Source organism: Diceros bicornis, chromosome 4 (genome assembly GCF_020826845.1).
Source record: "Diceros bicornis minor isolate mBicDic1 chromosome 4, mDicBic1.mat.cur, whole genome shotgun sequence".
NCBI classification, from domain to species: Eukaryota; Metazoa; Chordata; class Mammalia; order Perissodactyla; family Rhinocerotidae; genus Diceros; species Diceros bicornis.
This window is the reverse complement of record NC_080743.1, coordinates 32726102-32741610: the sequence shown is the minus strand read 5'-3', so window position 1 is coordinate 32741610 and position 15509 is coordinate 32726102. Positions and strand designations below refer to the sequence as shown.

Below are 15509 nucleotides of genomic sequence, written 5' to 3'. Positions count from 1 at the left end.
CGTAATAAATGAAATAATAAAGAAAGATGACCGAAGTATTAAAAAGGGAGTCATTTATTAATCCATCCTCTGCTGACATAGGATGGGAGGATTGGTCATGGAGGGCTGCTTTGAGGAGTGTTATCCAAGGGGTATCATCCAAAAGATGAAGGACATTCTGGACAGAGAAAGAGAAATAAAGAGAGGCCTGAAGCAAGAAACAGAATGGAGAAGGCTGTATGTGCCTGGGGAGGAGAGAACACATGAGCGATTCTCTGTCATCTTCAACTTAAGGCACAAAGGAAGTACAGTAAAAAAATTTATATGTATAATATATATTTATAATACATACATAAAATATATAAAAATTTATACCCATACACATTGCATGTGTATACACTTACAACATTTTATATTCACATTATATATTTGTTATATGCATTTCCTCCCCCAGATTATGAAGTATTTTTTTGTTTTGTTTTGTTTTGAACAATAGGGATAGTATATTATACATCTTTAAATCTCCACTGTCTAACATAATGCATAGTGCCTACAACAGTTGTTTTTAGGCTATTCTAGGGAGTATAATTTTATACTCCCAATTTTCTTCTATGTAAATAGAAATAAGTCAGTGTTAATTCATGCAATGTGAGCTCTATCAATTCAACAGTATTCGTTGAGTGCCCATGATGTGTCAAACCCTGTGCTACATGCTCTGAAATAATCTGAAATGATAGACAATTATCAAGACCTCCTTTTTTATATTTGCCATCAAACATGCATTTTATTTATGTGCCTGGGTTGTATTTCCTAGTAGACTCTGGGTTCCTTGTTCCATTCATCTTAGTCTCCAGCATAGACCAATTTCAATGCCTTGTGATCAATAAATATTTGTTGAAAGGATAGAACCCACATTGCCTAGAATGCCAGTGGCTTTCATTTTTCTATTATATTTGAATACCCTTAGAATTATTTTTTAAATGAAATTTCTGGTGGTATAATTTACCCACAATAAAATGAACACATTTAAGTAGAGTTGGATGTGTTTTGGCAAATGTCTACACTAATGTAAATACCACCACAATCAAGATCTAGAACATTTCCATTACCCTAAAAAATTTTCCTATGCCTCTTTCCACTTAATTCCTTCTCCATCTCAAACCCCAATTCTAGCAACAAACGCTCTGCTTTCTTTCAGCACAGTGTTTCGTTTGTGGAATTTTATATAAATATAATCATATAGCATTCACTCTTTCATGTACTTCTTTAACTCAGCATAATGTTTTCTTTATTAATTCCAAGTTGTAGCATGATTACATAGTTTGTTTCTTTTTATTGCTGAATAATATTCCATTGTGTGGATATGCCACAATTTGTTTATTCATTCACATATTAATGAATATTTGGATTGTTTCCAATTTGGGACTATTGAAAAAGTTGCTGTGAACCTTCATGTGCAAGTCTTTGTGTGGATGTATGTTTTCATGTCGCTTGAATCTATAACTAAGAGGGTTAATTGCTGGGTTGACTGGTAAGTGCATGTTTATCTTTATAGGAAACTGCCAAACCATTTTCCAAGACGACTGTACTATCATTAGAATTCTTGTCAGAAACCCAATAAAAGAAGCACACATGCTAAAACACAGGTTAATTTAAAACATCCCCATTCCAATGCACAGTCTTTGCATTTACTAATAATTCTCTCTGCAGTGGTTAACTACTTGGAGTAGTTAACTCTTTCTGTCCTATTTTATTGACATAGAAGGATAAATACATCACTTTTGCCTATTACTCTGAAACTACATCTAGTCTTACAGGTATAAGTGAAGTAGAAGCCTTTTACAGTTCTAGTTTACAATTGTGGTTGAATTTCACTTTAGGGAGCAGTTTTGCTAAAGAAGATGATGTTTTAGGACATGATAATGGGGAAGAAAATTAAAAAGGTGAAATAGATACTCAGATTGATCTTCTGGGCCCCAGTTCTATAAGAAAAGTGGACATAATAAAAATGCGAGCTTCTTCCTGGCATGTCGTGTGAATTAAGACTTAGGAGTTCCTTAGTGGAAAACATTTTATAACTGGTAAAATTTTTCAGTGGATTCATTGAAATGCCACCCTCTAAGAAAGCCATTTTGAAAAGAATTGTGTGGAGCAAAAATTACCGGATAAATTGGAGAGAAATGTTTCTTAAAGTCAAAAATTTCACTTGTAATTTAGCTTATCAAGAGACTCTCACAGACTCATTCTCTAGTGCTTGTTCCTTTGTACAGGGCATGAAACCAGTGAGATTTGATGCCCTAGGTAATTGGTAGAAATGCCTGTTCTACAATGGAGAGGTCATCTCAGGGGTCTCAAAAGCAGCAAGGTGTATCCTTTATAGAACCTGTTAATGTGTAACTAGAGACATACTAGTTACTAGAATTAAAAATTATCATCTTATGGCCTATGTAGGAAATAAAGCTTTAGTAACTAGTTTTGGACAATGGAAATGATCTGCTCAGCACTGCATTTCTTGCTGTTAGCGTTGTTTGGTTTTCATAGGAATCTATGGCAGAGTGTATTAATTTCAAACAGACACAGGGCTACTCCTCATTAAAATTGTCAAAGAGGCCAATTTGTCTCTAGCTTGCTTTCATTCTCTTTTCAGCACTTCACCACAAGTCTGATCTGCTACCTTTGCCTCACATAGTACCCTCAAGACCACCATCTGCTCCTCAGGCGGGTCGCTCATTCCTTTAAGGGCTTCAATGCTTTCCTGCTTATAATATCACACACTTCCATCTCAGAAGAACCCATTCTGTTGCCTCAGAGCTTTCTTTGGTGATCACATGAATAGTAAAAGTGTTAACAGGTATTAAAGAAGTACACACACACACTCAGTTACTGTGGGAAAGATTGCAATCATGGTCAGGGATGAGCATTATTAACACCTGTAGGAAGAGCCAATAAAAACTTGGTGATACGGGTAGACTTTTTGTGGATTAGACACTTTAAAAGACTTATTAAGCTGTTCTTTTTTGCATGATTATCCACCATTTTTCCTTAGAATTATCGCGGGTTTGTAAAGAAGTCTTCTTGGACTTCATGTTATTAGATATTAGCTATAATAAAATATATACAGGTTTTTCTTAAACCTAGACATAGTCTATATTTTGATAGATATATAAAGAAATCAATTCAATATAAAGAAATTGAAAAAGTGCCAAGTTTTCATTCATTCTTTCATTGACACACGAGTATTTTTTCAGCGCCTACAATGTTTTGTGCCTAGAAATAGAAAAGCTGTCCAGAATTGTTTTTTTTTATTTACTTTTTATTGGTGTGGATGATGTTAAAGTCTCAATTTGTCAGAGAGATAATAGTAGCTTTGTGTATTTCCTCTCCTGAAGATTTGGGGAGGAATTAGAAATTGTCTAAAATTTATTGATTTCAATAAGATTCTAAAAAGTAGCTTGTTAGGAAGGGCAACACCATCTGATACTATCAGTAGAAAATAAAAAGGTCGAGATGCAGAAACACTATTAATTGCTTTTATATCTTGAACTTTCATATCAAAAGTATGACAACACCAGGAAAGTGTGATAGCTATAGTTTGTCCTTTAATTCCCCAAAGTATACAGATTCATTTTCTCGTGTTATTAGCCCAACCACATTTCTAATTGTATTAGAATATTCCCTATTAGGCCTGGCAAACAAAACTTGGCGATTTACAGAATAGTCATTAATTTTCACAATAATTTTGGTCAGAAGTTGTTTTTAAAATTCTTAGGTAATAAAATTGTGTTTCAGCTGGGTATGAGGATTAGTCACCAACTGGCTTGACTGAGTATGAAGACGAGAAATATATATCTGAACACCATGAACCTTACTCATAGAAGTATAGGAGGGTCAAATTATGGTACCTCAAAATAGAGTCAGATATTCAAGTAAATAATGGTAGCCATGGGATCATATTTTTTAAAAAAACTTAGGACAAATTCCAAATTTCTCTAAATAATGGGTATCTAAATAATGGATATCTAATATCTAAATAATGGATAAAAGGCATTCATTTAAAATATTCAACTAGTGAGAATCAATGGAAAAACGTGACAAATGTTCAAAGTAAATTATAAAGACATGGTGGTCAATAGTATTGAAAGCCACTTAGAAGCCTATATCATATTATTAGTGTTTACTCAATTGGAACCAAATAATATTTTAAATTTCTTTCAGTAATTCTTATCAGGCTACCTTCCATGTATTATGCAATTCAAGTGATCTTTAAATTATTGTCAAATTCTACTTTAAAGAGAGCTTTCACAAAGGACATGCAATTCATATCATCTAGAGTTACTGTCATTTCTAGGCTAAGTCCCATGGAAATTCATAACTTAAAAATGAAAGTCACAAAGATGCAACTGCCTTCATAATGCCAATGCAGCGGTTATAAATATTTCATGAACATTGCATGGGCAGGGGCAGATCTCCATTTTCATGAGTTAGAATTTGTACAGCTAAGTCTCCAGATTTCACTATTCATAATGCACAGTATGCCCTGTAGAGCATTCCATATAGTGCTTTTTTAATATTTCTGTTTAATGAAGAAATTACTGTTCTAAAAGAGAACAAGCCAAGCCAAAGATTTCTTGTTAAAATTACTAGTTTTGCTGAATAGCGACAATAACAATCAACAGCAATTACCTCATTGCAGTATCTTAGCACATAAACGCATAACTTTTAAAGTAATACACTATGATGGACCAAGATACATTAAACCTAAGTGAAAAAGTTCTTTTTAAAGGTTACAACTTTAGAAATCTCATCTTAAAGGAATTTTAAAGGTTAAAATGCAAAGAGCAACTTTCTTACATATAAAAATATTAATTACAAAGGATATACTTGCCTACTGTTTCATCGTTTAAATACATGTCTATGTTTTTCTGAGTTTTTCTATTATTCAAAAAAAATTTTAACTTTCTAAGATAATATTACCAGTTCAATAATGAATTGCTGTTGCATAATTTAAGGTAATTTATCAAAGCATATTATCAGTACCTGTCAGAATAAATTTTGCACTAAAAGTAATGAAAAAAGGACTATTGTATGTGTTGAATCAAAGAACGTTACTACAGCTACGTTATTTTCAATGGTAAGGATAGGTGATTGCCCTCTAAATGATACTTGTCCCATGAGAAAATAGAAGCCTGAAAAATCACAGGAAACAGGCTCAGGAAAATGTCTATTCCTTGCTTTTAAAAATGAGCATTTGATATTTTATTTCATTTTTGTCATTTCAATCAATTCTTTCAAGTAGATGAATGTTCAAAAGTGCTGCACAGATCTTGGTAACATTTACAAAAGTAAGCTAAAGTTACTGATCAGCTCATGTATAATCCAAGGCTAAATTATTCCTTATTAGTGTATATTATATATCAGAAATAAATTGGTTAGGAAGTCACAGGTTTTCTTTTGAATGCACTTCAATAAGACCAAGTCTTCTAATAATGAAGACAACAGTTTTCAGATTTAATATCATTTGACCGGGAGTCAGCAGTTCAAATATTTTTTATTAGGTTTAAACCAATGAGGCCACTAGAAATTCTGTAATGTTTCCCAAACTTCCCACCAGAAGTTTACGTTTTATTCCTGGTATTATTTAGCTGAAATGGGAAATACTTTCTTCCATTTGGTTCTTTGTAATTTTATTTTCCAAAGGCTCCCTTTAGGAACTTAACCTTCATGTGATGAATTTGCAGTTCACTTGAAGTGTGTTAACCTTAGCTCCCTAATGAGTCTAGGTGTAATACTGAGGAGGAATTTGAGAAATATATCATGTAACTCATTGTCAAGTTGGATTTGTCTTGCACATCTCCAGCTTTGCTGTTGTTCTGGTACACATTTTCATCACAATTCTTTAATTATGTTCTATATTTAACTGACCTATTTGAACAGGATCCAGAGCTGGTGCGGAACATCTGTCGCTGGGTTAGACAAGCTGTTCGGGTTCCTTTTTTTGCCAAATTGACCCCAAATGTCACTGATATTGTAAGCATCGCAAGAGCTGCAAAAGAAGGTAAGAACTAGACTTGCATCAATTTCCTAGTTATGGAAATATGCACCTGAATTATGTAGCCATTTGAAAGTACATCTTTATTCACAGATATATATGTGTATATCTTTGTTTAGAGTTTAAGAAAAGTATTAAATTGAGCATTTGATCTCACAAATGCAGTAGATTCACACCTAGAAACAAGCTAGTAAGTGGACTCCAAACTTTAGCCTAGAAAAACAAGAACATTTATAATTTTTCCTAATAAACATCTGTTTCACACACAAAGAGTTATGAAACAAAACCACAGTCACAGCGACCACTCCAAAATAAATAACTCATGATGTAACAATTTAGCAATAGCGCTTGAACCTTTAATGAAGTAAAAAAAAAAAAGATACTAGCTTCCACAATGTGAAATTTCTTATGAGTTCCCTTTATATTTGATAGGACTTGATACTCTGCCTTAAACATATGCTCCATAAATATCTATCAAATAAGTAAATCATGCAGTATAATGCCTGATTTTACAAATCATGTATGCTTGTGTTCTCTCCAATGGAAATTGCATCCTGATTTGGAAAGATATTGTAAATTACCTGGAAAGTAACACTGAAATGCAAACGTTTGGCATTCACAAATCTGTATAATAATTGGAAAAATGAAGTGGTGGTAATTAAAAATTTTTATGTTTAGCCGTTTAAGCATAATTGTAGGAGTGAAATTAGTGCAGACATTCAAGGGGGGGAAATGTTCTCAAGAGAAAGTAGATTGTGCTTTTTCTAGGTTGTGGGGTTTGAATGGGTTTTAACCATTGTCTCTTTAAGAACTACAGGTAAATGTTGATGTGTTTTTCATAGGCGGTGCAGACGGCGTTACAGCCACCAACACTGTCTCAGGTCTGATGGAATTAAAAGCCGATGGCACCCCCTGGCCAGCAGTGGGCATTGGGAAGCGCACTACATACGGAGGAGTGTCTGGTAGGTATTGCCTTCTCCTCACATTTTGCTTCCTTGGAGGCTGCTGAAAAGTCAGGAGATCATGTTGTAAGCAAGAGTATCGTGTCTTTTATGATCCCAAATTCTTATCTCATTGCTGGTCAGAATTCCTAGTAGTCATGACAGATGGAACAGATTGAGTGGGAAGGCTCAAGTGACTGATAGCACAAGATTAGAGAAGACTGAGATAGGGTTTTACATAAATTCTATTCTCTTGTGGGTCTGTGTTTTCCTCGGAATTTCTCGTTGTCCCAATTGTCTTGTGACTTATTAGTAAAGGCTAATACTGGGGCCTTCTAAGAGAAAAATATAAGCACACTGATTATCATATCTTTTTCATAGTCTGGATTAGTTTCTACTCTTCCTAGAATTTTGAAATCTGCCTTCTTCAAAAAATCTTGCTTTTACAACTGTCTCAAACTAACCATTAAAATGTGGCATTTATAGCTTCAGCTGACAAGACGTTTGCAGACCCCACCCCTTTGCACACTCTTTCTCATCATTGAACACTTGCATTTAAAACAGAAAGAGAAATTCTAATCCCAAAGTCCCGTTCGCTATCTTTGCCCTGTGCACTCTGTTGCTGTGACAACACGAGCTTGGTCTTGCAAAGACAATGCTGTGTGGTTCTTGACTGTTCTGGTATGGGGATTAATCTCCTTGGTGATAGAGACAGTGGTAAATATACATAATATAGCAGTGTCCCACTGTTTAAGAAAAGCATTGCTGAATCAGACCAAAATATGTTTTCGGAAGAGGCTGGAAAGACTCAAATAAAGCACTATCCATGCTGAGGTATTATGTTTTGAGAGCATGAAGTATGTCTATGAGCCATGATTTAAAAAAAAAAAAAAAGGATTATATTCTGCTTTTAATTGAATGCCATTCCCATTCCCACAATGTCAGAAAGAAGAAGACTGATGAACACCTGCCCAGGGTCCAGACACAGCTCTCTTTTATCAGGAGCTATCCAACAGGGCCTGTAATATTATTGTAATGCAGAGTAACGTGGACCACTTTAGCATGTGCCGCAGAAAGAGAGTCGAGAGACTCCAGAGTTGGGCTGTAACGTGCACTATATTTTCTGTCAGCCCATTTCAATTTTTCCAGCGTGCCATGTTGACAGCAAGAGAATAAAGGAGGTCACAGGGGGTGCTGAACATTAAAAATTAATAAAAGAACTATTGCAGTAGTATTTTATATAAGTAACACCATTCACATTTTCTCATTTAAGCTGCAATTTCTGAATATTCTCTCCTACTATAACTCAGTCTAATAAAACTACAAAAATACAGCATTAGGAAAAGTCTTTTGTGTCTCAGTCTTTAAGCATATACACACTGGAAATTATAGCAGTACCTGAAAACAAGTTCAGCTATACCTCAGGGCCTGTTAATATTTCCATAAAACTCTATTTCTAAGATTTATAAATTCATGTATAAATATTCACTTGGGCTATAAGCTCAGCTAAGCCTGGGTGGAACTTTCATTTTAAACAAGAAAAAGTCCCTAACATTTTTAAGGGCTTGTACCTCATTTCTAATAGGTTCTATATTAAGTCCCTTCACATTAAACATTCTGTTTTGAAAATAGCCTCTCTCCATATTGACAAAATTAATAGAGTTTTTCTTCTTTAGAGCAATGTTTGCTTTTATTTAAAGGTAATAGGATCTGAAAAGCAGTTTAAACAGGCAATGATAATATATTTTAGGACAGAAGCAAGTTCTATATCAAAGTACATTCAGAATGAGTTATAGCAAAACCTAGCCTAGCAAAATTGTGTTAAATAATAATGGTTTCAAATTATAGGGGTGATGAAAATATCAAAATAGCTAAATACCATTCCTAGTTTTATCAAATATGGCTGTCAGGACTTCAAATGCTGCTCCAATATAGAATATCACACAAAATATGCCAGATATTTTTATAAGATTTAAAAAAAATTTTACCACAGCACAGTGCTAATACTTTCCCAAGTGTTTGCTCAGAGCACTGGAATGTCTACTTTTAGAAGAGCTGCTTGAATCACAGATTTTTTTTTTAACTGAAAGCTAAATAGAGTTCAATTTTGGATAGCCACCTGAAATACAACACGTACTCTCCATTGCCAAAGAAAGACATTTTTGCCTTTCAGTATTCTCTAGCTCTTATTCAGTCTTTATTATTTTTTTCTCAGAATAAGATTTTTGCTGTTTGAAAAGAAGGTTTTGTTTTGTTTAAATGGGGAAATATGAGATACTTGGGTTAGTGCATGTACTATAGAAAAATGGTAACATTTCTTTAATGTCCTTCTTTTAAAACGAATTAGCTAATAAGGGGCAATGACTAGCACTGGGAAGACAGAACCTCAGGTAAGGAATGTCAGTTGAATTATTTCAAATGTGATTAGTCTGGATCTAGAGTACTCTAAAGAAATGTTTTTTAAACTTTGGTTCCCAACTCATGTGTACTATGGAGTCAAGTTTAATGAACTGTAATCAACGTTTTTAAAAAATTAAAAGAATAGAAAACATGTCAGAATATTTTGCACACAGTTGGGGTAAACATTGTTTGGTCAAACATCTTTTTTCAGTTATACACGTAATACATTCAGTTACACACGTAGTATGCACATGTATGTATATTTCTGTACTGGGTCATGATGTAAAATGCATTTTTTATTGTGGTTAACTTCGAAAAAGTCTGAAAGCTACTGTTTTAGAGGGCGGTCCCTTCATTAAATAAAATAAATCATTAAGCCTATAGAAGTCATTAAAAAAAGTAACTTCTACTTGTTGTAGTTTAAAATTTATATCAAGAGGGAGAGTTAGGATCCAGTCCAAGGTCTCATCCTTAGCTTTGTTATTTTAGAAACTGCGTTTTTCCAACTCACTTGTGATTAGAATGGGGGTGGGGGGTGTGGCAAAATGTACGAACCAAATTCATGATAGAATGATTTATAAATCTGAATTTCAATTATGGAAGAAAACCTGACAAGATTCATGCTCACAGTATGAGTCCATTAAAGGTTGAATTATAGAATTAAAGGTGATTTCATAGTGAGAACAGTATCAAGAAAGCTTGTTCAGTATTCATAAGAAATATTTTCATGAAACTAAGATGGCTAATTAAGCTCTCAAGTACTTCTCTCTAAATCATTGACTCTAAAGAATCAATGTTCTCTACCTTTCTTTGGACAGTAGAGACTTGACACCATAAGTTGTTAGACCTAACTTTCATTTTTCTAGAATCCATTCAGAAGACTTTTGTTAACGTCAAACAGCGGTTAATTCATGTATCACCACACAGTTGAGTAGGTTATTGTCGTTTTTGACTGGGGGGAATTCGTTGGCTTTATTTATTTGATTGGAAAAAGTACTAATCTCATCAGTAACATTTATAAACTCTGTCGTCTAGTGATTACTCATGATTTTTCCTAGTTTTAGTTTATTTTTTTCTTGTTTTAGTTTCAAATTTTGACCTTTTTCTTGACCTTGTCCTCAAATAATGAGGGCATCTTAAGATAGCCCCTAACTCAGTGATTACTATCACCTATGTAAATGGTGTTATCCAGCTGTGATGTGACATTTTCAAATGAAGTCCTCCCTGTGGATAAGATTCTTTTCGAGATGGTTAAGAATGAGTCCTGCATGGTATAACTAAAGATATGTCTTTCTTGCAACTGCCTTCACGAGGACAACCTTTATTCATTTATAGCTGCATCAGTAGAAAAGTAATCAAGCATCTTTCAATGGGGTAAACTCATTTGAAGAAGTTTTTATTGTTGTTGTTTATTGCGTTTTAAATGCTTCTTTTTATTAGTGGGAGATGGGCATATTCCTTAGGTTTATTATATTATTCCATTGTCTTGTACCTATTTTGTTTGTTATACATATAAACACACACCACACATAGGGAAAAGTTCTGACATTTCTCTGCAGAAGGTACTTTGAAATGACTACAGATATTTTAGGCTCCATATAATGTACTCCCGCAAGCTTGAAAAATTAACTCATTGTTTTAAATTATTTTATTAGCCAAATTTGTTTTATTTTACCATAAAAAGGAAATTCTTATTCTCAATTGCGAATTTTGGATGCTCATTTGATATTCATTCTGTATCAACTTATTTAAAACAATAGAAAACATTTTATTCAATATTAATCCTTATAAACTCTATTAAAGATTACCTTCAAGATTTGATCTCTGTTTCAGGAACCCAAATTTACTAATCACATATAGGATATTACAGAAGGTTTAAGAAATGATTGCATATTTCTCAACAAATGAAAATGGCATATTCCATAAACGCTCTTACATTCTACAAATAAATAGCGAATGATTTGAAATCTAGCTACGTGGGCTATTGGACACTGACTGTAACTGAGCTCTTACAGTTACAAGCCTCCTAAAGGTGGTTTCATTGTAAAATCAACATGAGAAATACCAATAAAAGCAGGTACAAGTTTGAAATTTTGCTAGTAATTTGTAACTCTGTGCCTATGTAGGGCTGGAAGTTCAAAGCGTACAGTTTAGAAAACTTGAGTGAATCAACATAGTAGCTTAAAAAAGGATCTTAAGCATTGACTACACACTGCATATTTTATGTTTGTTTTTAAAACAATTACTTAGGCATGAATTGTAGGGACCATGCAGTGACTCGTGCACTCAGCTACTGCACACTACATAAAAACAAATCCAATGTAACCCACTCCAATCATAACCTTAAACCTATTTTGATGTATTTTTATTAGGAACTATTTGTGTAAAGTGAGGAAGATGACAAAACGTCTAACAGATTGGAAACTCAGAAGTTTCAGTTACATTTTGCTTTGAATAACTATTTTCACATGCAAGCAACTAAAGATTTTGGCATGATTGCCTTAACTTCTTACACTATACATTACAATTATATCATAAAGTACAATATTGGTATTTTTTAATAGGAAGTAGTTCTTAATGGGCTGGATTTTTTTATGTGTCAATCACATGATTATTGATGCATAAAATCCTTTTATAAAAACACACCTATTATCTGTCATAAAATTTCAGCTATCTATTGTACCTATCTTTATCAATAAGAGCTTAAATTTTAATACTGAGATGTCTAAAATAACCTGATAGATAAAGATAATATTTAAATGAATAAAAAAGCAGTGATAAATCATGCCAAAAAGAATAATTAAAAGGAGAGCCTTCCACTTTATATTCACTCATCTCTTTTCTCTTTTGTATGTACCAAAATAATGCAAAAAATACAGCCTATTATTCACATATGTAAAAACATTCTTAGACTATCCAAAGTTTAACTGATCAAACTATTAAAGACCTTGTTATATAAATATATGTAGTATATTTGCAGGAACAGTCAAAAGTAGGCATTTCAAATAAAGATGCTGAATTAGAATTTTCATTATAAACTATCAGTTTGGTTGAGAGAAGCTCACCATTAGAACTATTCTCATTTAAATCATGCTCCTTTGAATATATTCATGTACAGATTGACAAAGAATCCCTTTTTGCGTTATATTGCCTTTCCTGGAGCCTGAGTTTCTCACTGTTTGGCCGTGGTTGGTCTGTGCAGGAGATCAGAGCCCTAATAATAGATTTTTGACAGTGAGCTCGCCTGCTACCTGCCCTACACAAATCCTACTGTTCATGTTTGCTTCATGGCAACAAAGCAGACAGAAGGAAAATGCCAAGTGCTGAGTTTGAGGTACAGCCTTGCCTTGGCTTGACATTTCAGCAGAATAGCAGTTTATGAGATGCATAATTTTTCATCTGGGACTCAGCTGCCATATTCATAGATGCTTACAGCTCATCGACGGACTGGAGCAAGGGCAAAGGTTTAAAGCGTAGATCAAGGTCTACACCCTTTCCTTAGGTATTTAAAAATAACTCGTGTCCCGCAGATAAATGATAAAATCAAATAGTATTTAAGAGCCAACAAATTGATGGATATCTGGATATTATGTATTTTTTCTTTGTTCAAAACTAGGAAAATAAATTGTCTGTACCAGCTCCTAAGAAAATATTTGATAGACTTTATAAACCAAAGGACTCTGACAAGCATATTAAGAAAACTTACCCTTGTAGTAGTACTAATGAATTATTAAATTTCTTTCCTCTGTGTGTGTTTTTTTCCCATAAAGAATGATTTCAAGCTTGAAATTAATCAAAAAATGTTCTATTATGAAAGTAAAACTAGGGAGTATTGTGTCACTGTTTGAGCTTGAATTTAAATATTCACAGATTCATGCATATCTACTGTACTAAAAAATCAGTGTAGGTACACGTCAGTGACTGTTTAATTTAGAACTACACATCTCTGTAAGCTTCAGAAACAGTTCACCATGTCAGAGTCTCATACAGGACGATGGTACAGTACATTGGATTAATTAAAGAAGGCTTGCAGAGAACTGAGTTCTCAGTATGTCAAGATTTCAGTTTTATGTTAAATATTTTCTAAAGGCCAGACCCTTAAATCTCAGGGGCTGTACCAAGCAGTGAGCTATGAATTTAACCATAGGCTAACTGCTAATGATAAGGAAAAGAGTCCTAGTTGAGGCAGCTGTAATACAGCCATTGGATTAGGCTATCAATCACTTGGCTCCCTAAGGGAAAGAGGAAGAAGACCAAACAGTGAAAAGGGAAATTAGGAAAGGAGGGCATGACTAGAATGAGATTCCTCACCATCTTTATCCATTCGTCAGCTTAAATCCCTGAGCATCAGACCAAACTCTCCAGCATTACTTTTACTATAAAGCCAACACATTTATTCCTAACATCTGGAGAACTATCAGAATGTCATTGGTTCTCAGTAGTTGAAGATCTTGAAACATACTAGAAGCAAATGCCTGATTACATAATAAAAATTAGATTAACCTTTAATTTTTGGACTTAAGATTTATATGTATGATTCTTTTATGTCTGTGGATTCATGTATGTTGGTAAGGGAAATATTCTTATTTAACTTCTAAACTGTAGTCAATTTTTACTTATCGAAGTCCTATTGGTGAGGTGAGATTCCAGTAGATCAGTGGTTCTCAAACTTACACATGCACCAGAACCTGGAGGACTTGTTAGAATACAGATTGCTGGACCTCTCCTCCAGAGTTTCTGATACATAAGTCTGGGAGGGCCTGAGAATCTGCATTAAACAGTAGATAAAGAATGGTTAGTGTCATTAAGCATTTTGGTTAGAATATCTTTTTTCCAAAATAATGTCAAAGGCTTTAATCAATGTTAAAATAGAGAATCATGGTATTCCATTAATAAATGCAGAATCTCTGCCCATAGCTAAGTATCCAAAACAAATTGTAGTAAATAGGATCAGAATTCATTCTTAGGAAAAGTAGTAGAACATAGTATTTGAGGTCTCAGAATAGAAAGAATATGTCACTCCATTTAAGATTAAATGTTGACTGCAAACCATTGTTTATGCAAACAGAGTCCATTCTAAGTGACACTAAAGATAATTTATGGATATTAGTAGTCCTTTGAAAAGGAAACAGGTGTCAGAGGCAGACAAGGGTAAAATTAAGCTCACAATTGTCAAATATTATGTTTTTCATTTTGACTCTGTGTACATACTAACTATTAAATAATAACAGTTCTCTCCCAGAACAAGCACTTAGATATCAATGAACCTGGCTATTTTCTTAGACTTTAAAATGTAGAAGACAACAGTATTGGTAGCCTCCTGCTTTTCTCTCTTCGTTTACTTTTTTCCTGTCATCCCCAAACAGTGGTATCCTTTTATCAACAGAAGGGAGAAAGAAGATAACCAATGTTGTGGGGATAAGCTGTTTCAATGCACAGTGCCCCTGCCATAGTTACATTGTGCACCTAGAGCCTTCCAAAGTCATGTTTATAGCCTGTTGGAGATACTGTTTGCCCACCATGGAAGCTGCCTGCAGCCTTCCTGGATGGAGGAGTACCCTGGTATGCAGCCCCAACAATTTAGCACCATGTGAATCTCTGATAGCAAACTACACCCTAAATTCCAAGAGATCCTTAAATGTGGGGCAAAGTGAACCCTTAAGAGACCCTTGCAGCATCTGATACTCAAAGATGCAAACTGCCAAGATGATACAGGAGTGATGATACACGAAGACTTAGGATTGAAATAGAGGAGGCAAAGGCCAGCTTAACTTCACTTACTATGCTTTTTGAGAGTCCAGCCTTTGATTCAATGTGTGTAATGATTTTACACACATAATTTCAGTGTTCTTCAAATTTTTATGCTCACAAATACCCTACATTAAAAAGTTATAAACTACGTACCCCTCACCCATTTTAAGTCAACCTTGCAAATGTTAGCCACAAGTTTAAGCGATAGCAAGAGACATAATCTCCCACATTCTGCAAATATTAATTCTTAAAATGAAAGTCCTACTACACTCTTGTAAATAAACCTAATAGAGTCTAAATAGCACAATGATCGTATATTCATTATCACTCATTTAAAAATACGTAAACAAATTTGCAATAGTACTTGGAGGTTTTACATCATTTTTTTT

General features: G+C 34.0%; 1 protein-coding gene across 1 annotated transcript in view; it reads left to right on the top strand.

Annotated features, from left to right (window-relative positions):
- The window catches only part of DPYD (dihydropyrimidine dehydrogenase), a 776746-nt gene that overhangs the window by 565796 nt on the left and 195441 nt on the right, over positions 1–15509 (top strand). The window contains exons 17-18 of the mRNA XM_058538603.1: positions 5914–6034; positions 6871–6990. Of these exons, the coding sequence (XP_058394586.1) occupies positions 5914–6034; positions 6871–6990 (241 nt within the window). The remainder of the gene's footprint in view (positions 1–5913; positions 6035–6870; positions 6991–15509) is intronic.